Below are 22,613 nucleotides of genomic sequence, written 5' to 3'. Positions count from 1 at the left end.
TGGACTGGAGAAGGCCTCCAGGACACGAGCAAATGAGCGTAGAGGGGTGGGATTGCTGCCATTAAGGCTCCAGCTGTCATCGTGCTCCACTGTCCCAGCCCCCAGACCTTCAAAAACAAAGCCTGGCTGCAGTTGTCTTTCACACAGGGCAATTTTGGCATTTTGGGGGGCCCAGAAATACAAAAGCCACTGTTAACCCCTTCCTAGGACAAAGGAGACCCAACCCAGGACCTCAGGTTGCCCTTCCTGTGAGGTGCAGGGAGAGCAGTACAGAGCTGGCTTTGTCCTTTGGCCCATTAGTGCACAGCAGGAAAAAGACGAGGACACTCATTTCTTTCTCAATATCTCACGCTGTTACACACTGAAGCCATAAATTCACAGCAGCAATAAGCACCTGAGAGAACTTCTCCAGTCAGGCACCGTGCCAAATGCCAGAGATGTAATAAATTAAAACACAGTCTCTGCCCTGAGAGGGTTCAAAATCTACTTGGGGAGACACACATTTAAACAACTAATCCTAACAATTGAGAGGTGCTATTACACATGGTGCCATGGAGACACAGAAGAGCAAGAATCCAGTTCCAGGTGCAAAGGGCTTCACAGAAGTGGTGATGCTTAGGGCACATTTTTTTAAATTACAATTTTATTTTTTATAAAAAGGACACTTGATCTTTGCAAAAATTCAAACAATGGGTCCAAAAAAGAAAATAACAAAATACCTCAAGCCCCACAACCCAGAAATAACCAGTATAAACTCTTAAAATGTGATTTTATTGGAATTCTACAAGAGAAAAAGAATCTGCTGATAAAATGAAGGAACTAGTGCAAAGGCCTAGAGTCCGAAAGTAGCAATGAGCTGGGTCTGCTTGGAGTACAGAGTGCCTGCACGGGGGTGGCCATCCGAGACTGACCACGGCAGGAGCCGGGACCGCTTCTGTTTTATGTGCAAAGCCAGTGCCTGGTACTGTGCGGTGGGAGATGTCCCAGAGATATGTGCTTAAAGAATAAACGACCACGCAGAAGGTAGGCAGATTAAGCATCGAGAAAGGAAGAAAGGCCTGAGAGAGCAGTCCATTAAGTGTAAGGAAATGAGTCTCATGCGTCAGGAGATGACATGATAATAGCAGCCCCATTTAATGAGCTGTTGCATAAGCCAAGTCCTAAGCCAAGCATTTTTCACTGTTCGTCCAATTAATTCTCACAACGCCATTACCTAAACACTATTATTATCGTCACTTTGCATCCAAGGAAACAGCCAAAAAGATTAGAGGACCTGCCCGACATCACCCAGGTAGTACTTTAAGATCTGATACTCTTAACCCAGTGCTCTCTTTCCTGACAGGATTCTGAAAGATTTTTGGTATTAGCAACAACGTTTAGCATGTAGCCCCGCCCCCTCAAAGGGCTTTGCTTGCTTGGATGCTTAAGTTCTGTCTATTTAAAACCAATTTTGGTTTTTTTTGTTGTATTTTTGCTGTACGCGGGCCTCTCACCACTGCGGCCTCTCCCGTTGCGGAGCACAGGCTCCAGACGCACAGGCTCAGCGGCCATGGCTCACGGGCCCAGCCACTCCGCGGCAGGCGGGATCCTCCCGGACCGGGGCACGAACCCGTGTGCCCTGCATGGGCAGGCGGACTCTCAACCACTGTGCCACCAGGGAAGCCCTAAAACCAATCTTAATACTTTAGAATCATATGTCACATTCAACCCCTCAAGTCATTAAGAGTGGTTAAAAGCCAACACTAGAGCAATCAGGTTTAAAACACATACCCTGTCACCCAGGAGTGAGTAGTTTTCTCCCACTATCACGATGAATAACTTCAGGTATCTATTTTGTGTTTCGAGTGGTGGGTTTGATTGGTTTACGCACCATGGGGAGGGAAAGGAGAGCAGGGGAAAGTGATGCAGCCAGGGCCTGGAAACCCAGAGCTCACTCTGAAGCCTGGGAACTTTCTATGAGGAGGCTGTTTCACTCAAGCGTGGGGGCAGGAGAAAATCAGAAGACTGGAGAGATTAGTTTGACTCAAGCAGACTGGGTAGATAAGATAACATGATAAGACCTTGAGATGATCACAGGTAGGGGAAGTTCTTGAAAAAAAAAATTTTTTTTTAAGTAACTGTCAGTGTGCTGAGGTTTGGTTCTATCTGCACTTCCCATGTACCATCTTCCAAGTTCCCAGTTCACACACCATCCCCTATTGGCACCAATGGCTCCAGACAGGCCTGTAGAGCCCTCTCTCTTCCTTCGGTCCCAGCCACAAGTGTGATGCAGCAATGGATCTTCTTCCCCTGTGAGGAGTCCTAGTTCTTACTCAGACCCATCCAAAGGAGAGGCAGACAGAGACCCAGTTTCCAGCTCTAGAACCAGCTGCCTCTGAGTCATCTCTGCTTCCTCCCAGGTAAGGTTACTTGGAGGGAAGACAGCGAGGACCTGCACTGGCAGAGCCCAGGGGAGAGCTGGCCAGGGCCAACCTGCAGACCTTTCCCCTGGGGGCCCTCTAGGAGCCTGGACACAGGGCAGGCACCGACACCTCAGGGAAGCTGAGGCTTCAGTGTCCACTGGGATGACATAAGAGAGAAGCATGTGGGACTTCCCTGGTGGCACAGTGGTTAAGAATCCACCTGCCGATGCAGGGGACACGGGTTCAAGCCCTGGTCTGGGAAGATCCCACATGCCGCAGAGCAACTAAGCCCGTACACCACAACTACTGAGTCTGCGCTCTAGAGCCTGTGCTCCACAACAAGAGAAGCCACCGCAATGAGAAGCCTGCACACTGCAACAAAGAGTAGCCCCCGCTCACCGCAACTAGAGAAAGCCTACACGCAGCAATGAAGACCCAACGCAGCCAAAAATAAATAAATAAAACAAATAAATTTATTAAAAAAAAGAGAGAGAGAGAGAGAAACATGTGATGAGGCACTGGCTGGCTTCCCTGCCATCCAGCTGGGAATCCATTTCCTTGTGGAAAGTAACATCAGAGGCTCTTCTTCACTAATAGTCTTAGTGGCCCCTTCTCCTTGGACTCTCCCAAGATGAAAGAGTGTCAGGAAATGCGTAAAAGGAAGAGGGAGAGAAAGCTAGAAAAAAAACTTCGAACAATCTTTGAAGGGACTTCCCTTGTGGCACAGTGATTAAGAATCCGCCTGCCAATCTTAACAAGAAAAGAAATGGTTCTGAAGAACCTAGGGGCAGGATAAGAATAAAGATGCAGACGTAGAGAATGGACTTGAGGACATGGGGAGGGGGAAGGGTAAGCTGGGACGAAGTGAGAGAGTGGCATGGACATATATACACTAGCAGATGTAAAGTAGATAGCTAGTGGGAAGCAGCTGCACAGCACAGGGGGATCAGCTCGGTGCTTTGTGACCACCTAGAGGGGTGGGATAGGGAGGGTGGGAGGGAGACGCAAGAGGGAGGAGATATGGGGATATATGTATATGTATAGCTGATTCACTTTGTTATAAAGCAGAAACTAACACACCATTGTAAAGCAATTATACTCCAATAAAGATGTTAAAAAAAAAGAATCCTCCTGCCAGTGCAAGGGACACAGGTTCGATCCCTGGTGGGGGAAGATCCCACGTGTTGCGGAGCAACTAAGCCCGTGAGCCACAACTACTGAAGCCCACGCGCCTAGAGCCCGTGCTCAGCAACAAGAGAAGCCACCGCAATGGGAAGCCCGTGCACCACAACGAAGAGCAGCCCCCTCTCGCCACAACTAGAGAAAGCCCGCGTGCAGCAACGAAGACCCAATGCAGCCAAAAGTAAATAAATAATAAATTTATTTAAAAAAAAAAAACGTTGACGTTTGGGACACTTTGGGTAGACACGGAGTGTGAATCTTCCAGCTTCTGAGACAGGTGCACAACAGGCCAGACTGGGATGGATCTTCTCTTGAAGAGCCCTATGTAAGCAAGCCAGCCAGCAGCCGGGGGCCCCGAGGGCAGGCCCCTGGGGCCATGCCAATCCTGCTTCAGCTTCATTCTGGGGCTCGTACCCAGAGCAGAGGTCCTCAAAACGTGAAACACAGACCAGTTCTGTCAAAATCACCTGGGAAGTGTTTATGAAAACCACCGGTCCCCTTCCGCACCCTCCGCCCACGAATCAGCAGCGGGTGCCAGGGATCTGCATTTGTTTCTAAAAAGCACCTCCCAGTGCTCTTTAGGTCTGCTGAAACAAACATTGTAAATCTGGAGGCTTATAAAACTCTCAGTGTCTCAGAAACCCAGGGCGAACAATCACAAATCCCCCACCACCTTGCCCCATCTTGAATCACGCTCCCCCCAGAACACAGCGCGCCGGCCAGCCCAGGGAACGGGCTGCAGACATGATTGCTTCTACCTTATTAAGAGCTGAGCAGCCTTTCCTGGGCCCCATGCTTCATTAGCACGTTGGTGGTGTTGCTTCCTGTCGCTGACTCTCTGTTTCCATTCTGGCAAAGTGTTTGCTCTCTTCTCTCTGCTTTGGGGGTTGGGGGAAGATGAGCTTCTCACGGAGCCTGTCTCTGCCTTCTTGGCAGTTTCCCCATCAGTGCCCCTCACATCCCCCCCCACAAGGCAGAGACGCTGGCTTCCCCCTGAGCCTCGCTGCGGAGCACCACACCCAGACGAGCTCGTCCCTCCTGCAGTCGGCATCGCAGCTACATCAAGGTAGAACCAAACCTGTTGTTTCATATTTTGGGTCGTCAGCCTGACATTTAAGGGATACAGGCAAGGTAGGGAGTTGATTGGGGGGTAGAAAGTTCTAGAAAGATAGATGGGAAGCTTTAGAAAGAAAGAAATAAAAACCAATAGACTTTATTCGTGAGGGACTTTGGTAAATAAAGATTTAAGAAGATGAATTTTGAGAGTAAAAAGTTGTATGTTAGGGAATGTTCGGAAGACATGGAGACCAGGAGGAGTTCTGTCATTCTTATCTACTAAAAAAAAGTGACTATACCCCACAGGATTATCTGTAAAACACAAACCAATTCTGCCTTTTCTCCTAGGAGTCAGCAATTTAGGAAGAGTCAGGGAAAGTGGCAGACAGGCTGGCAAGCAGATGACGATTAAGAGAAGGCTTAGAAGGAGGAGCTGAAGCCAGAGACAGTCCTGGGATAATGGATGTCACCATACCGACCCGCTCAGAAATCAGAGGGAGGACCTCACAGCCCAGCACTCTGCAGGAAACCCTCGGCAGCCCAGACACGTAAGTGGCCCGGGTGGTGAGCTCTCCCCTCCCCTGATTTGGACAGAGGGCCCTGGTCTACCCTGGCAGGCTTCTACCCCAGCAGCATTGCCACCCCTCACCAGGGTGGTCCCCTGAGACCAATAAACTCCGGGCTCAGAGAAGTTTACTCAGAACTGCTTGGAGGAAAGAAATGGGTATTGAGGAGAAAAAGGAGTTGATGGGGGAGACGAAATATGATAACACAGCATTTCCTTAGAGCTGGCTGCCTGGCCTGGTTGGATTTCTCACGCTCAGAGGCCCTGATTGCTGTCCTCAATCATTCCTGTCTCAGGTCCCACCAATCACTCCTCAAAGAAACAAAAACTAGTTCCCACTCTGATGGAAACAGAAAGCCCACTTTTTTCATGTGTTTTGGGGCCCTAAAAACTTGCCATGAATAAAAATGGAATCATAGATATGATAAAGATATATCCTTAGAACATAAAACCCCACAGAACTAATCATAGATGTAAATTTTACATATAAAAGCTTCAATATTATATTAAATAAAAAATCCATCAGTCATTGAAACTTTGACAGTGGGAGGTATAAAGTTCAGTGCTATCATAACAGCACAGCTCAAAATAATAAATTTCAAATCACTGTAGTTTGGGGAGGTAAATATCATTACCATGACAAACAAATACATGCCACTTGCAGGTGGACAGAGGCATTGATGGGGAATGAATTCGTAAAATGTCAGAACCCTGCAACTCTTCTGGCAAAAATATCCTATTTCTATATTCATTCATTTGTTTGATAATTTACTCATTCACTAATTTAACAAATATTCATCCGGCCCCTACTGAACACCAGGCACTGTTCCAGGCACCAGGTGAACCAGACAGACAAGTTCATGACCTCCTGGAGCTTACAGTCAAGTGGGAGAGTCAGATAGAAACAGATGAACAAATGCATGGATAACATAATGTCAGTCAGTCATAAGTGCTCTGAGGAAAAACCAGGACAGAGTAAGGAGATTGAGAGTACGAGGGAGGGTGTGGCCAGGGAGGACCTGTCTGAGGAGGTGACATTTCAGAAGAGGCCTGAATGAAATGAGGGACTGAGCTATGGGAGAGGGAGCAGCAGGTCTGAGAGACCAGACTGCTTTACCAGGAACAGCACGGAGTCCTGGCGGTCAAGGTCAGAGGGAAAGTGGTAGGAAAGGAGGTCAGAGGCAGGCAGAGGCTAGAACAGAAGAGGCCATGAAGTCCTCACTGGGTAGGGACTACGGATGTTATCCCAAGTGTGATAGGAAGTCATGGGGGGTTGCAAGCAGAGGAGGGACGTGATCTGATGTACCGTTTAGAGGATCACTCTGGCCCGTGTGTGAAGGTAGTGTGTTGGGGCCAAGAGTGAAAGCAAGGAGACCCATTAGAGAGGTTCTTGCAAAGGTCCACGTGGAATGCACGGTGGTTCGGACCAGGGTGGTGGTAATGGAGGAGCAAGGGGTGACTGGTTTGGATAGATGCCCAGGGATGAGCAGACAGAATCTGCTGGTTAACTAGAAGTGGGGTGTGAAAGAAAGAAAACATTCAAGGATGGCTCCAAGGTTTTTGGCCGAGTCATTAGATGATGGGAAACACCAGAGGGGCAGGTTTGTGGGGGGAAAACAGGAGTTCTGTTTCAGACATTTTTGGTTTGAAATGTCTATTAGGCAACCTTGTGGAAATGTCCAATACAGAGTTGGGTAAACAAGCCTAGAACTCAGGAGGACAAAAATCTTCCCTGATAGATGACCTGGTTTCTAGTAATTGGGGGAGCAGGTCTGCTAGTGAGTCCTTCTGTAACGTCAATCGGCTGCTTCTTATAGGCAAAGCAGAGCAGTAACTCCATGCCTGCCTGGGAACTGCAAGTAACCCAGAACTTGCTCCGTGCATTTGCATTGGTTAAATTCTGCAGAACAACAGAGTGTTGCTTGGAGACCAGCTCCACAAGTTGGTGCTACAGGGGTTATTCAAGTGCAGGCAACCTGGACTCTTGTCCCAGAGCTGTTCCCTAATTGTAAGTTGGGTAATCTTCTCCTTCGAGCAAGACAGAAAGCCCAGGAGCAGGGAATGGGGGAAGCGGGAGCAGGTGGACTTGGCATTACAAGTTTGGAAGACAGTGTGAAGCCATAGAAAGAACAGTCTTTGGGCCCAAACAGACCTAGACTCACGTTCCATCATGCTCTTTCCTACCTATGTGATCTTTGACATGTTACTCTACCTTTCTGAGTCTAATTCTCAGATTCCTTGGTCACAAAGAGAAATGGGATTGTTGTACAGATTAAATAAGGTTCACATGCAAAACACTGGCATCCAGTAGGCATTCAAATGGGATAGGTCCCTTCTCCCATGTCCTATTTCCCTCTCTCCAAGGGAAGATGACCCTCTCTTCCACCACCCAGCCCACCCCACCTCAGCTTTCCTTCACCGGGCTCTCATTCCAAATCCTCGAGCCCTACCTCCTAAAGGAAGCATCTTCTCCAACTTCCCACCCTCCTATGGCTGGGTCATGGCATTTGGTTTTCCTCGCAGAGCTAAAGACCACAGCAGCAGCATCTTTTCTGGGTTTGCGGGACTCCTTGCCATCCTCCTGGTTGTCACAGTTTTCTGCATCCTGTGGAACTGGAGCAAATGGAAGAAGCGTGAGTCCCTTGTTTGTCCCAAGTTGAGACACACTAGGATCAATCAACTAGCCTGGTATTTAAAGTCCAGTTTACCCTCCAGAGATAAACTGTTGGCTTGGGTAGTCCTCTGTTCTTACCTGACACACGGGTCATTGTCTCCCTTGGGATCCTAAGCTGTGGCTCCATAAGGCTCAGTGCTGAGTGGAGCTCCATTTTGAAAGTCATTGCCCTGGTATCCCTGTGCCCTGCTTCTGTCCACTGAGTCCCCTATGCTTCTAGCTCAAAGGGAATTGGTCAAGTCTGAAAACGTATTTTTCATGATACATGGTGAGGGTGGGCAATATTTTCTGGGACCATCTCATCCCCAAGAGGCCCCGCATTCTGTGCAGCTGGGCCCAGCCATGACCTCCGTGTCTCTCATTGCCTTGCAGGGCGAGTTCCTTACTTCCAAGTTACCGTCATGCCCTTGCTGACTCTGCCTCGACCCAGACAAGGAGCCAAAAATATTTATGACCTCTTGCCCCGAAGACAAGAAGAGCTGGGTAGGTTTTTCTTTCTAATCCATGGAGTCCAGACCTACAGAACTTCTACCCCCGGAATGTACCTCTCACCTGGAAGCAACTTTCTCTAAAGTTGCAGACCTTTCTGCCCTTCAGGGAGCATGAGAGAGAATGGGATAGATAGACTGCAAGATGCAACTCCAGTGGGGGCTTGGAGAGCTCGAAGAAGGGAGTGGGAAGTCATCTGGGTTGGGGGTTTTGTTTGTTTCTTTTTCCAATTTCATTGATAAAAAATTGACATACATCACCATATAAGTTTATGGAGTACAGCATGATGGTTTGATTACATAGACAGTAGCTTTGATTTTTCTTGACGTAAGTTAGCAGGCGACAGCTGGGTATGTCTAGCATTGGGAAAGACATACAGAAGGAGAAAATAGCCTCCAGCCTCAAGGGAGGGAGGGTTCGCCCCAGGAGCCTCCTTCCCAGCCTCCTCAATTCCTGTGCTAGTATCCTTTTGTCCTCAGCTAGCTGAGGAGGGTTCTGGGTCTCCTAGCACATCATCCCTGTAGCTCTGACCCTCTCCCCACAGAACTCCAGGCCCCGAACCCCAGACATCACACAAACCCACTTCACCCAAGATGCAGGAATTGTACAGGCTGAAGCACTCGGAGGACTGGCTGACTATGTTCAGGGTTTGTTCTCTGTCCTTTCAGGAAGACATCCTTCAAGAAGTATTCGTATTTTCAGTACCGAGAGCCTCCTCTCCAGAAATTCTGACAGCCCTCCCTCTGAGCATGTGGTAAGAGTCAAGTGAAATGACAACCCGTTTGGGAGAAATGATATGTCTCTGGCAGAAGAGCTGAAGTGCAAGAGTTCTAGGTCTTGGCTCTTGTTTCACTGCAAACAGCATGTCCTTTGGAACACACACACCCCTGCCCCCCACCCCCGAGGCCCTATTAATAAATTGGGAAGACTAGCCTCAGGACTTCCCTACCACCCAAGGCAAAAAATTTAGAAAGAGAGGAGCAAGCACTTGGGATTTTAGGAAAGGCACCAGGGCACATGTATTCAAGGACATGATGTTAGAACTGAAATGTGTTTTCCAAATGAATGTTGTCCCCTTCAAAGTAATCACCTTGGGAGGGTACCTAAATATTCCAACAGTGCTGTTGGTGCTCAAAATACTCTTAAAGTCCTACTTTGCCAATTACTTCTGAGCCTATGTCAAATTGTTTCAATCCTCCTCCATAGCAGAAATACTCATAAGTTCACTCAGCACTGTAACTGGCGTAGAAAGCACTGAGCACGTCGGGGATACCTTTGAGGTTACCAGGGGACTATTACAATTAATAACAATAATCCCTTGTGTCTTGTAGTCTGGCTCTGAAGGCAGCTCCCCAGGAGGAGTCACACCAGGGACAGTAGAGGGACTATTTTGAAGATCAGGGTGCTTATTTCCATAGATAAGTTCTCATTAGCTTGTTAAAAGAATCAATTCCTTTGGTTTTGTGACCCTCCTTGGGTAAGTACAGCCATGCTGCAGCTGCTGCTAATTCGGTTGTTACCCAGCCTTTCTTCACTCGGGGGCTTAGGTTGATTACCATGCGGCCACTCCATGTTGCCACCTTTGCTTCCTCTTCCTCTTGCATGTCCCATCCTTGGGCTCTGCTCCTGCTTCTAAGACTTCTTGGGGCAGTAAGTCTAAGTGGCTGATAAAAGGAAGAGCAGAGGAAACTCCATTGCTAAAGCTACTTGTAGGACTCAGGTGGGCCCTGAGGGAATTTTGCATCTAGAGTTTAGATTTCAAACTGGCTTAAGCCCACAAACATGTTTGGATTGTACTCTGTAGTGTTTGAAGGAGATTTTGAACCAGTTGGCAACATTTAAAAACCTAAAAGCTTTCACATTAAAGTTCAGATGCCCAGCTTTTCTTGAAAATCAGAAGTTCTGGAAACAACAGACTAGCATCTCTAATTGGCCATAATCAGCTGATCTGCGTGTCAGCTGCCCCTATACTAATACAACAAAAAGCATTTTTTAGTGTTTTCTTTGTGCCAGGAGCTATTCTAAACGCTTTACGGTCAGTAATCCATTTACTCCTCACAAAACCCTCATGGTGTAGATATTATTATGATTATACCCATTTTATAAGTTAGGAAACTAAGGCACAGTGAGATTAGGTAACTTGCCCAAACTCAGCACAGAGTGGTGAGGCCTGGGACTTGCACCCTCAGTCTGAGCCTAAGCCTCTACCTTTAACCACTATGCCGCACCTCAGTGTGCTCTGGGGTGTGACAGGCTCTCTCCAATTCATAATACTTCCCCCACTCCCCATTGAAACCCCACAGTGTGGCCAAAAAACAGTTGCAATTTATTGTCAAATTTACACTGCTGCTTTCCTTAAACTCAGCCTACTTCACTTATTCCTACCTAGCATCTGAAGCCTTGAGGTTTGAGATCCCTGATTCAGACCTTTTCTCCAAAGTGAAGAACTGAGAGGAAGAACCATTAGATGTAGTAGTACTGGTCAGGGAAGAAGAAAGGTTTTGTCCATGTTTCTATTTCTATCTTGTCACTGGCTTTCTCTTCTTACTCATAGCCCTCCCAAGCAGGTGATGCCCTCCATGTGCACAGAGCCCATACTCATGCCATGGGGTATGCAGTGGGCATCTATGAAAATACCATGGGGCCCCAGATGTGTGGAAACCTCACTCCCTCAGCGCACTATGTCAACGTCAGAGCTTCAGGAGATTGCCCAAGCACTTCTTCAGAGGATTCAAGAGATTATGTCAATATCCCCACAGCAAAGGAGATTGCTGAGACTTTAGCTTCTACCAACAGCCCTCCTGGGAACCTCTTCATCCTCCCAAGTACCAAGGTGCTGGAGTTGACTGAAGAAATAGATGAGGGCTGTGGGAACGCCAGTGACTGCACCAGTTTGGGGTCTCCAGGAACTGAGAGCAGTTATCCACTCAACGATGGGGAAGGGTCTTCTCAGACCTCAAATGATTATGTCAACATGGCAGTGTTGGATCTTGAGACCATCCAAGGGAAGCAGCCCTGGGGAACTTTTCAGTGCTGCAGAGATTATGAAAATGTACCACCAGATCCCAGTGGAAACCAGCAGCAGGAGGAGAAGGAAGCGACATCCTCAAACACAGACCATGTAGAGGGCAGGACAGATGGTCCAGAGACCCACATCCAACCTGTCATGCAGTCAGGGAGTTTCCTGGCCTTAAAGGATTATGTGGCCTATCAGTCATCTGCACAGAGTGAGAACAGTCAGATGAAACATGGAGAAGAGATGTCAAATGAAGACTGTCATGACTACAAGAATGTGTGAGCTGCGGAGGTAGGAGGTAGGGACTTTGAGCAGGGGCCTGACACATGGCTCCTTCCTGATGAATTAAGACCCAGCCACCCAGCTGGAAAGCCACATGGAGTGGTCTATCCTGCCGGATCCATAGCCATTACAGGGTCTAGTGAAGACCCTTGACCACCCTTGTATTTCAGTGGATTCATTTGGTTACGCTAAAAAGAAGCTGAAATGAGTAGAGAGCTAAGAGGCTCACAAAAGCAGGGGTTTGAGAAAGTCAGAAAGAAATTCTTCTCAGGCAGGGTGCTGTTATCTCTCATACCAACTTAAGAATGCAGAAACTGCCTTATAAGTCTGTGAGGAGGTTAAAAATGGAAGAGTGCTTTAGTACACAGTGGGAACATGAAGTAGTCTAAAATCATTACCTTCACTAATACCAGCAGGCTGCAAAACAGGAATACAGATTATTTGGTAATCAAGGCAGAGGCCAAAAGGAACAAGGAAGTTGGGTTGGGGTGGGGGGACAGTTTCCGCTCTAAAATGAGTGCGCACAACCAAACGCTGGAGAAAACGCAGAACAATAGGAATTCTCGCTCATTGCTGAAGGGATTGCAAGGCATAACATTCACTCTGGAAAACTGTTTGGCAGTTTCTTATAAACATAAACCTATTATACAACCCAGTCATTCCACTATTAGGTATTTATCCAAGTGTGAAATTTGTATTCACAAAAAAACCCATACATGACTGTTTATAGCAGCTTTATTCATAATTGCCAAAACCTAGAAATAACCCAAATGTCTTTCAACAGGTGAATGGATAAACAAGTGTCCTATATCCACACAATGAGTTTATCCACACTCAACAGTAAAATGGAATGAAGTAGGTTCATGCAACAACATGGACAAATATTAAACGTATTTTGCTAAGTGATAGAAGCTAGACCTAAAAATCTACATATTGTATGGTTTCATTTATATGACATTCTGAAAAAGGCAAAACTATAGGGGTGGAAAACAGATCAGTGGTTGGCAGGTTTGGGGAGAGGGAAGCGGTTTACAACAAAGGAGCTGTACAAGGGAATTTTTAGGATAATTGTTCTGTATTGTACTATGGTGATGGACACATGACTGTATTCATTTGTCAAAACACACACACAAAAACCTGTATAGCACAAAAGGTGACTTTTATTATATGCAAAATTTTCAAAACTTCACCAGGCTGTCAGGGGAACCCACAACAAAATGCAGATTGTAAAAAATGAATCTAACTGCTTCACAAATGTATGACATAATCTCACTGAAGGGAGTGGGGGAAAAAGTGAGCTGGCCTAAGTAACTTTGGAAAACAGTGTTTTGCTTGAAACTGTAAGATAAAGACACAAAGAACTGAAAACAAACAGTGCAGTCTAGTTGGTAAATTTGTAGGGCATACTTGAATTGAACAAATAAGTAAATATATTGCAGGTAGGGAGAGGCAGGTTTCTTGCTGTCAGAGAAAGAAGTGACAAATAAGCAAGTAGAAAAGGAAATATAGGCGTGTATATACATAGGCTAGTATACATATATACTTCCTAACTCGGTCCACTGGAGGGTCTAGCAGCAATCATGGTCCAGTAGCAGTGAATTCACTTAGCTTTCAGACCTTGGTTTCTAAACTTGGTAGACACCACCTTAACCATGTGATCAAGGTCAACTCACCAGTAATAAGTTATACTGCTATATGATCAAGGAGAAGGGTACTTCACCACCGTGGTATTCTTCTCCAAAATCCACAACCCCAGTCTTATCATGAGAAACATCAGAAAACTCAAATTGAATGACGTTCTACAAATACCCGACTGTAACTCTTAAAAGTGTTAAAGTCATGAAAGACAAGAGAAGACTGGAGAAACTGTCGGACTGGCGGAGACTAAGAAGACATGATGACTAAAATATAACATGATGCCTTGGATTGGATCATAGTACAGGAAAAGGGCATTAGTGGAAAAAACGGTGAAATGAAAAACAAGAAAGTCCATATTTTAGTTAATAGTATTGTATCAATGTTAATTTCTTAGTTTTGATAAATGTACCATGGTTATATAATTAACATTAGGGGAAGCTGGGTGAAGGGTATACAGGAACTCTCTGTACTATCTTTGCAACTCTTCTGTAAGTTATGTGAAAACAAAAAATAATTTTAAAACATGGGCAAAGCTGGAAGTGAAGACATCTAGGCTCATTCCACTTAAATAAATGTGCCTTTGTTCCTTTTTTTGCAAAATGGACATAATATAAAGCATATGCTACTGTAATTGTTCTGGATATTTGTCTGTTTTCTGCATTGTTCTGTTAATATATGTACTCAGTCTCTCCTATCAAACTGAAATCACTTTGCCTTTAGGAAAATATAATTAAATCCTTTGTATTCACCCTAGTTCTTGGCATGAGGCCCAAGATAAAGTCAGGTTATCTATGTGACAGTTGATGATGTGGTTCCAGTGCATGTCTTTATAAAATGTTGAGTGAGGTTTTTCTGTGGTTCAGGAATGGAGACTAAGGCTTAAAGCTAAGTATCAAAGGTGTAAAAGCATCCCACATTCTGAGTTCAGAGCACCACCAGCTGTTAGGGATCTGCCAACACCACTCAAGGCTTACTGAGAGTAGGAAAATTAGTCCTACCATGTACTGCTCTCCACCACGTCGCATCCCTGCTCCACAGGAGAGGACTGAGATGTGATTGTGGTTTGCCTTTGAGGACATGCTGGTCAGGAAGAGAGTTTCTTTCCTCCTTCACTGGCCCCATCCCCAGGGATGCTAACCATCTCTTCTGCAGAGTACCTGATGCCCCAGTAAAAGGAGAAAGAGCAGTGTGTTGCCAGAACTGAGAGAAAGGGCTGTGGAGCAGATGGCCACCCACCGTTGGCCATGGCAACAATAAAAGTGTCACCAGAGGAAGGCAACTGGGCCTGGGTCATTTTGTTGGCACCACCTCAACAGGGTGCCAAGGCAAGAGGCCTCTAGGATAAATCTGTGAGGTATAGACCATCTGAGGTGGCTTCACAAACACTTGGGTGGGTGCTATAGACTGAACATTTATGTGCCCCAAAATTCATATGTTGAAACCTAATCCCCATTGTGAGAGTAGTAGAAGGTGGGGCCTTTGGAAGTGATTAGGTCATGACAGTTGATCTCTCGCGAATGGGATTAGTGCCCTTGTAAAAGAGGCCCAAGGGAGGTCCCTCACCCCTTCTGCCCTGTGAGGACACAGCAAGAAGATGGCTGCCTATGAAGCAGGTGTCAGGCTCTCACCAGACACCAAACCTGTGAGTACTTTGATCTTGGACTTCCCAGCCTCCAGAACTGTGAGAAATAAATGTTTGCTGTTTAAGTCACCCAGTCTATGGTATTGTTGTCATAGCAGCCCAAGCAGACCAAGATGGTGGGATAAAGACAGATTTTTACAGGAGCTAGCTCTCTCATACCTGGTGGCTATATTTTGGGTAGATTTCTTCATTGCTCTCAGATTCACTCTACATGTGACCAGCATTTAAATTCCTGCCACACAGAGGGCACCACATCAGTCTGATATTGATGGCCAGTAAAGGTTGGCCTGGGAAGCAACAATAAGCACAGAGGGAGGATGGCAACCTCACTCAGTCAAGTAAGGAGAGATTTGTATCAGATGTGAGATGAAGATTCAGACAGAACTGAAAAACACTGGCATGTAAGGATTCTCATAACCAAGAGACAGTTATGTAGTCGAACCCAAGTCCATGTGCCCGACATACAGTGAGGCCAAACAAACTGAAACGTTGGCATTGGAGCAGAAAAAGGTTTATCGCAAGGACTATGCACGGAGAATGGGTGGTTCATGCTCGGAAGACCTGAACTCCCCAATGGTTTTCAGGGAAGAGTGTTTTTTGTTTTGTTTTGTTTTGTTTTGGCTGCACCGCTTGCCTTACAGAATCTTAGTTCCCCAACCAGGGACTGAACCTAGGCCACAGCAGTGAAAGCACTGAGTCCTAACCACTGGACCGCCAGGGAATTCCCAAGGAAGAGTTTTTAAAGGCAATATTTAGGGTGAGGGCTGCAGGGTGTACAACTTTCTTTGGACTAGTTGGTGGTGAGGTAAACAGGGTGGTGTTCCAGGAATCTCAATCATCAACCTTCTGGTTCTCACCAGTCTGGCGTCTCAGCATGTATTTACCATCCTCCAACCAGATGGGGGGGTCTTAGTTCCTGCAGAACAACTCGAAAACATGTATCAGATTGTTATGTGTATTCCCTGAGGCAGAACTAGGACTCTCTGTTCTATCACTGAATTATTGTTTCTTGACTCCTTTTCCTGTGTTTCTGCATTCTTTAATTAGTAACTGCTTGAATTTGAATCTGCTCTTTGGAACTCAGGGAAGGCCTAGGAGACTAAAGCCTTCTTCTATAAACAAGAAGGGGGTGGGTATCTTTTGTACCTGGGGGGGCCCCACAGGAGCCTGCTCAGTGTCAATCCTTCCTTTTCTTTGATACCCCTCAATCTTGAGGGGAACAGGGGCGGGACAAGAAAAGGAATAAAGTTTTGGAGAGAGAGGTTAATCATAAACTCAGCAGAGGAACGCAGTTTTAGGGGGACTTAAACCCAGCCAAAACCTAGATGGGACTTGAACCCACGGTCTCTTTTTTTTTTTGTCTGGTTTTAAATAAATGAATTTATTTGTTTGTTTGTTTGTTTTTGGCTGTGTTGGGTCCTCGTACTGCTCACAGGCTTTCCCTAGTTGCAGGGAGCCTGATTCCTCCAGCTCTGTTTTTCTTTCTCAAGACTGCTTTGGCTATTCAGGGTCCTTTGTGTTTCCATACAAATTGCGAAATTTTTTGTTCTAGTTCTGTGAGAAATGCCATTGGTAGTTTGATAGGGATTGCATTGAATCTGTAGATTGCTTTGGGTAGTATAGTCATTTTCACAACGTTGATTCTTCCAATCCAAGAACATGGTATATCTCTCCATATGTTTGTATCATCTTTAATTTCTTTCATCAGTGTCTTATAGTTTTCTGTATACAGGTCTTTTGTCTCATTAGGTAGGTTTATTCCTAGGTATTTTATTCTTTTTGCTGCAGTGGTAAATGGGAGTGTTTCCTTAATTTCACCTTCAAGTTTTTCATCATTAGTGTATAGGAATGCCAGAGATTTCTGTGCATTAATTTTGTATCCTGCTACTCTACCAAATTCACTATTTAGCTCTAGTAGTTATCTGGTAGAATCTTTAGGATTCTCTAGGTATACTATCATGTCATCTGCAAACAGTGACAGTTTTACGTCTTCTTTTCCAATTTGGATTCCTTTTATTTCTTTTTCTTCTCTGATTGCTACGGCTAAAACTTCCAAAACTATATTGAATAATAGTGGTGAGAGTGGGCAACCTTGTCTTATTCCTGATCTTACAGGAAATGGTTTCAGTTTTTCACCATTGAGAAAAATGTTGGCTGTGGGTTTGTCATATATGGCCTTTATTATGTTGAGGTAGGTTCCCTCCATGCCTACTTTCTGGAAAGATTTTATCATAAATTAGTGTTGAATTCTGTCGAAAAATTTTTCTGTATCTATTGAGATTATCGTATGGTTTTTATCCTTCAGTTTGTTAATACGGTGTATCACATTGATTGAATTGCATATATTGAAGAATCCTTGCATTCCTGGGATAAACCCCACTTGATCATGGTGTATGATCCTTTTAATGTGCTGTTGGATTCTGTCTGCTAGTATTTTGTTGAAGATTTTTGCATCTATGTTCATCAGAGATATTGGCCTGTAGTTTTCTTTTTTTGTGACATCATTTTCGGGTTTTGGTATCAGGATGATGGTGGCCTCATAGAATGAGTTTGGGAGTGTTCCTCCCTCTGCTATATTTTGGAAGTGTTTGTGAAGGATAGGTGTTAGCTCTTCTCTAAATGTTTGATAGAATTCGCCATCCAAATTTATTTTTTGGATGAGTGGTGCTGTATTCCTGTCTCACTGGTTGTTTGGCCTGCAGCATCCAGCACTTGAGTTTGCAGGCTGTTGGATAGAGCTGGGTCTTGGTGCTGAGATGAGGACCTCTGGGAGTCCTCACTTCGATTGATATTCCCTGGGGTCTGAGGTTCTCTGTTAGTCCACCAGTTTGGACTCAGAGTTCCCACCACAGTAGCTTGGGCCTGACCTCTGGCCTGGGACAAAGATCCCACAAGTTTCGTGGTGTGGTTAAAAAAAAAAAAGAAAGAAAAAAAGAAGGAAGAAAAAAAGGAACAGTACAATATCAAAGACTAAAAAACAAAATAAAATTTGAAAGATAAAAAATATATTAAGAAAAATAAAACTATAATTGAAACAGCTGCAAAGGGTAAAATGAAACCACAATAGAAAAAGGAAAAGAAAAAGAGGTGGCGTGGGGGGAAACAAGCCAGAAGGAGAGAACAATAACAAAGTATAAAGAATAAGATAGGGCTTCCCTGGTGGCGCAGTGGTTGAGAGTCCACCTGCCGATGCAGGGGACACGGGTTTGTGCCCCGGTCCGGGAAGATCCCACATGCCGTGGAGCGGCTGGGCCCGTGAGCCATGGCCGCTGAGCCTGCGCGTCCGGAGCCTGTGCTCTGCAACGGGAGAGGCCACAACAGTGAGAGGCCCGCGTACTGCAAAAAAAAATAAATAAATAAAATAAAATAAAATTAGAAAAATAAAAGATTTGTTAGGGAGAATAAAAATATAAAGGAATCAATAACAGTGAATCAACAAGGTAAAACAGAACCCCAATCTGAAAGAGCAAAAAAGAAAAAAAAAAAAAGTCTTGTCTATGGGGGCGGAGTTTAGGCGGGGGTGGAACTTAGGCAGGGGTGGGGTTTAGGGTGGGGCGGGACATAGACGGGTGGGGGAGGGTGACGGTTGAGAATGGGGTGGGGCCTAGGCTCTGGACCCACGTAGCTGGAAAGGGCCCTGGAGGCGAGGCCTAGGCGGGGCGGCATTCAAGTGTGGAGCTGGGCCTCCGCTTAGGACCTGAGCGTAAGGAGACAGGCAGCAGGACGAAAGGAGGGCGTCTGGAGTGTGGAGTTCTGGAGTTTGGAGGTAGGACCCTGAGTGAGGGTGTGTGGGTGGGGTTTAGGCCCAGTGTGGTTAGAGGGGGTCTCCGAGTGTAGAGGTAGGGCCCTGGGTGGGGGTGTAGGGGTGGGGCTTGGGTTCTGCACTGCAGGAGGGAGGCTCCGAGGACAGAGGATTAGGCCTGGGAGCCCAGCAGGGTCCCCAGTGCCTAAGTGGACAGGGAACGCACTGGCCGTTGTCCCTTCCGTTCCTTTGCCCCCCTCCCCCACTGTCTCCCCTAGGGTCTCCCCTGTCACCGATGGACCCCTAACCATGGGGGGGTCCCGCTGGATGTAGGAACACCTCCCCTCCCCCAGCCACCCCTCGGGGTGCCATTCCTGGGAGTCCGGCCTTTACTTCTGCTCCCCCTTCTCCCCGCCACTCCCTCAGGACCAGCACGGCTGGAGGGGTCCTAGTTGGGCAGAGGATCAGGCCCGGGATCTCAGCAGGTTCCTGGGGGCCCAAGTGGGCAGAGGAGCCCTGGCCATGCTCCTTTTTGATCCTCTGCCCTGCCAATGGTTCCCCAATTTACCCCTTTGGGCGTGGGATCCCTTCCCCTCCCCCAGCTTCCCCTCAGGGGCGCCAGTCCCATCTCGCCTCCACTTCTCCTCCCCCTTCACTCCCCCCACGCTGCACGTCCTGTCCGGTTGCTGGGGGTTCCTCCTGTCCCCTTAGGTGTCCGTGGTCCCTCACCCGTGCCTGGTAGATACCCTAGTTGTGAAGAGATGCGAATTCCACATCCTCCTAGTACGCCATCTTGACTCTCCCCCCTTGCATTGGGTCTTCGTGCTGTGCGTGGGTTTTCTCTAGTTGCGGGGAGCAGGGGCTGCTCTTCGTTGTGGTGCGCGGGTTTCTCATTGCAGTAGCTTCTCTTGTTGTGGAGCATGGGTTCTAGGCGTGTGGGCTTCAGTAGTTGTGGCATGCAGGCTCAGTAGCTGTGGCTTGTGGGCTTTAGAGCACAGGCTCAGTAGTTGTGGCACGTGGGCTTAGTTTCTCTGCAACATGTGGGATCTTCCCGAACCAGGGATCGATTGCATGTCCCATGAATTGGCAGGTGGATTCTTAACCACTGCGCCACCAGGGAAATCCAGAGTTAACAATTCTAATCACCGATTACGGCATATGGGGAGTTTTTGTACACCAGGCAATTCTCCAACACAGCTTGTTATCCTACAGTTCAATTCAATTCTGACACTATCTACCCTGAGATAGCATCAGTTCCCACAGGTTAAGCGTTCAGTCCTGCAAGACCGCCTTCCATTTCCAGTGCCAACTGCAAATCCTGGTTGTTACCCGTGCTTCTGGTTATAAATCAGAGTTTCTCACAACTGCCTTCTTGGGTTCAATTAGTTTGCTAGAGCAGCTCACAGGACTCAAGAAACTAGTTAACTTGGACTTCCCTGGTGGCGCAGTGGTTGAGAGTCTGCCTGCCAATGCAGGGGACACGGGTTCGTGCCCCCGTCCGGGAAGATCCCACATGCTGCGGAGCGGCTGGGCCCTTGAGCCATGGTCGCTGAGCTGCGCGTCTGGAGCCTGTGCTCCGCAATGGGAGAGGCCTCAACAGTGAGAGGCCCGCATACCGCAAAAAAAAAAAAAGAAAGAAACTAGTTAACTCACTAGATTACCAGTTTCTTACAAAGGGTATTAAAGAGTATGACTCAATAACCAGATGAAGAGATATGCCAACTAAAGAAGGTTACTCACCATCTGGTTCTGAAACCGAGCAGGACCCTGTGGAGCTCCTGGGCACAGAAGCCTTTCTGTGTCCCCCATTTCTTGTTTGTAGGGAATACCCTTCAGCCTCCATAAACTTCCCTTAGTACCAAAAGGTGGGTTCAAACAGTTGCTAATCAGGGAAGGGAGGAGATGCAGAGACAAGGGAGGAGGAATCAAGAAAAAAGAGTGCAGCCTTGGGACAGAGTCCTGGTTCTGCCTCAAGGGATACACATAAAAATATCTTTGAGCTCTTCTGCAGAACTGAAACCCCCAATAGTTGGAAAATGTTAACTACTTGACAGAAGCATTCTTAATTCCAGAGAGAAGGGCATAGTTTGATAACCTTGAGAATCACAGAAGTTCACCAGGAGACCACCTGAGGCCAGATTAAAGGAATGCAGGTCCTGCACACACCCTGATCCTTATCAGCAACCCTGCCCTTGAACCACTGCTATAAAACTCCTCACCAAATCCCCCCTGGGTTGGGACACATAGTTTTGAGGGCATGAGCCTGCTGTGTCCCCCTTTGCCTGGCAAAACAATAAAGCTATTTTCTTCTACATCACCCAAAACTCTGTCTCCAGGATTCAGTTTGGCACCGGTGCACAGAGGCCCAGTTTTCAGCATCAGTTCTACAAGAATTAAGTCATTAGCCTCTCAGTCACTGACCTTCAACACCCCCTGTAAGGAATTCAGGGTGGAGATCAGGAACGAGGCACTCTGTGCTCTGGAAAAACTGGCAAAACAGGCCTTCAGATAGTTCGATATTTTCAGGAGAAATTTTTTATGAATCTGCATTCTTGAATCTTTCCATTCTTAGAAAGTCACTAAAACTGTTAGGGGAAACACTGACCAAAGCCGCCCACCCTGGCCAGACAAGATAGTAGCCGTTTGCACAAGTTATCTTACAACAAGAGGTCCTAGTAAGGAACACAGAACTAACAAGCCACCGCCAACTGGAAGAATTTAAGAAAGGTCAAAAGGAGAGAGGAGACGCAAGTCAATATGTCCTACCAACCTCCCAGAATCCTTCTCACTGGAATCCATCTTGGCTGAGCAATGCATGCACCACCAGGAAGGACCATAAATCAGAATGACTAGCCAGAGACAACCAGAAACTAACCCCATCACCATAAAACCCGAGACTGCGAGCGACATGGCAGAGCAGTCCTCCTGGGTTCCCTTACCCTCCTGCTCTCTGCCCAGGTGCCCCTCCCCAGTAAAGTCTCTTGCTTTGTCAGCACGTGTGTCTCCTTGGACAATTCGTTTCTGAGCGTTAGACAAGAGCCCACTCTGGGGCCCTGGAAGTGGTCCCCCTTCCTGCAACAAAACCGTTAACTAAGCTATCTAAGCTAACTAACTAAGTTCCTTATGACTAGCTGCAACCTTCTACTGAGATGTGTGCTTGATTGCACCTATACCCTTCGCCAAAATCACCTACACCCTTTGCCAAAATCACATGCATACTGACCTCCCCCCTTACCTTTTGAACTGTTTCTCAGAGCTATCTGAGATGCTGTCTTCCAGGCTATAGTTGTCAGTAAGACACTGAATAAACAGCTCACAGCTTTTACATTGTGAATTTTTTTTTCAGTTGACAGACATCAATACACAGGGTGCCATCCCAAACAAAGGAGCTTCTATCATCATGGTGGAAGCACTCTGGTTCACCAACCTGGAAGCTCTCCAAACTCTGTCCTTCTGGGGCTTTATGGAGGTTTTGTTTCACAAGCAGATTGATCAAATCATTGATGACTGGCGGTTGATTCAACCTCTAGCTCCTCTTTCCCTCCCTTCCCTTCCCTCCTTGTCCTTTCCTCCCCTCTAATCACATGGTTTGTTCTCCCGACAATCAGCCCCCTTCCTTAGGTGGGGTCCAGTAGTCACCTCATTAACATAACAAAAGATATCTTTGTCATTCTCATCACTTAGGAAATTCCAAGAGTTTTAAGATCTCTGTGCCAGAAATGGGGACAAAGACCAAATATATATTTCTTATTATAGCTCACTATATCACAGGAGTTAAAACAGTTGCGTTGGGCTTCCCTGGTGGGGCGCAGCAGTTGAGAGTCCGCCTGCCGATGCAGGGGACGCGGGTTTGTGCCCCAGTCCGGGAGGATCCCATGTGCCCCGGAGTGGCTGGGCCCGTGGGCCATGGCTGCTGGGCCTGCGT

The 22,613-nt window shown here is 46.7% G+C and overlaps 1 protein-coding gene across 1 annotated transcript; it reads left to right on the top strand.

Annotated features, from left to right (window-relative positions):
• Window positions 1-5,099: 5,099 nt before the first annotated feature.
• Window positions 5,100-11,666, top strand: LAX1 (lymphocyte transmembrane adaptor 1; the record flags this gene model as incomplete). Its single annotated transcript, XM_079696493.1, has 5 exons — window positions 5,100-5,188; window positions 7,729-7,838; window positions 8,252-8,362; window positions 9,037-9,122; window positions 10,923-11,666. The coding sequence occupies 5 exons, from the start codon at window positions 5,100-5,102 to the stop codon at window positions 11,664-11,666; spliced, it is 1,140 nt and encodes a 379-aa protein (XP_079552619.1).
• Window positions 11,667-22,613: the final 10,947 nt, after the last annotated feature.

Source organism: Hyperoodon ampullatus (genome assembly GCF_949752795.1).
Source record: "Hyperoodon ampullatus genome assembly, chromosome: 2".
NCBI classification, from domain to species: domain Eukaryota; kingdom Metazoa; phylum Chordata; class Mammalia; order Artiodactyla; family Ziphiidae; genus Hyperoodon; species Hyperoodon ampullatus.
The sequence above is the reverse complement of the archived record's forward strand: the minus strand, read 5'-3'. Positions and strand labels throughout refer to the sequence as shown.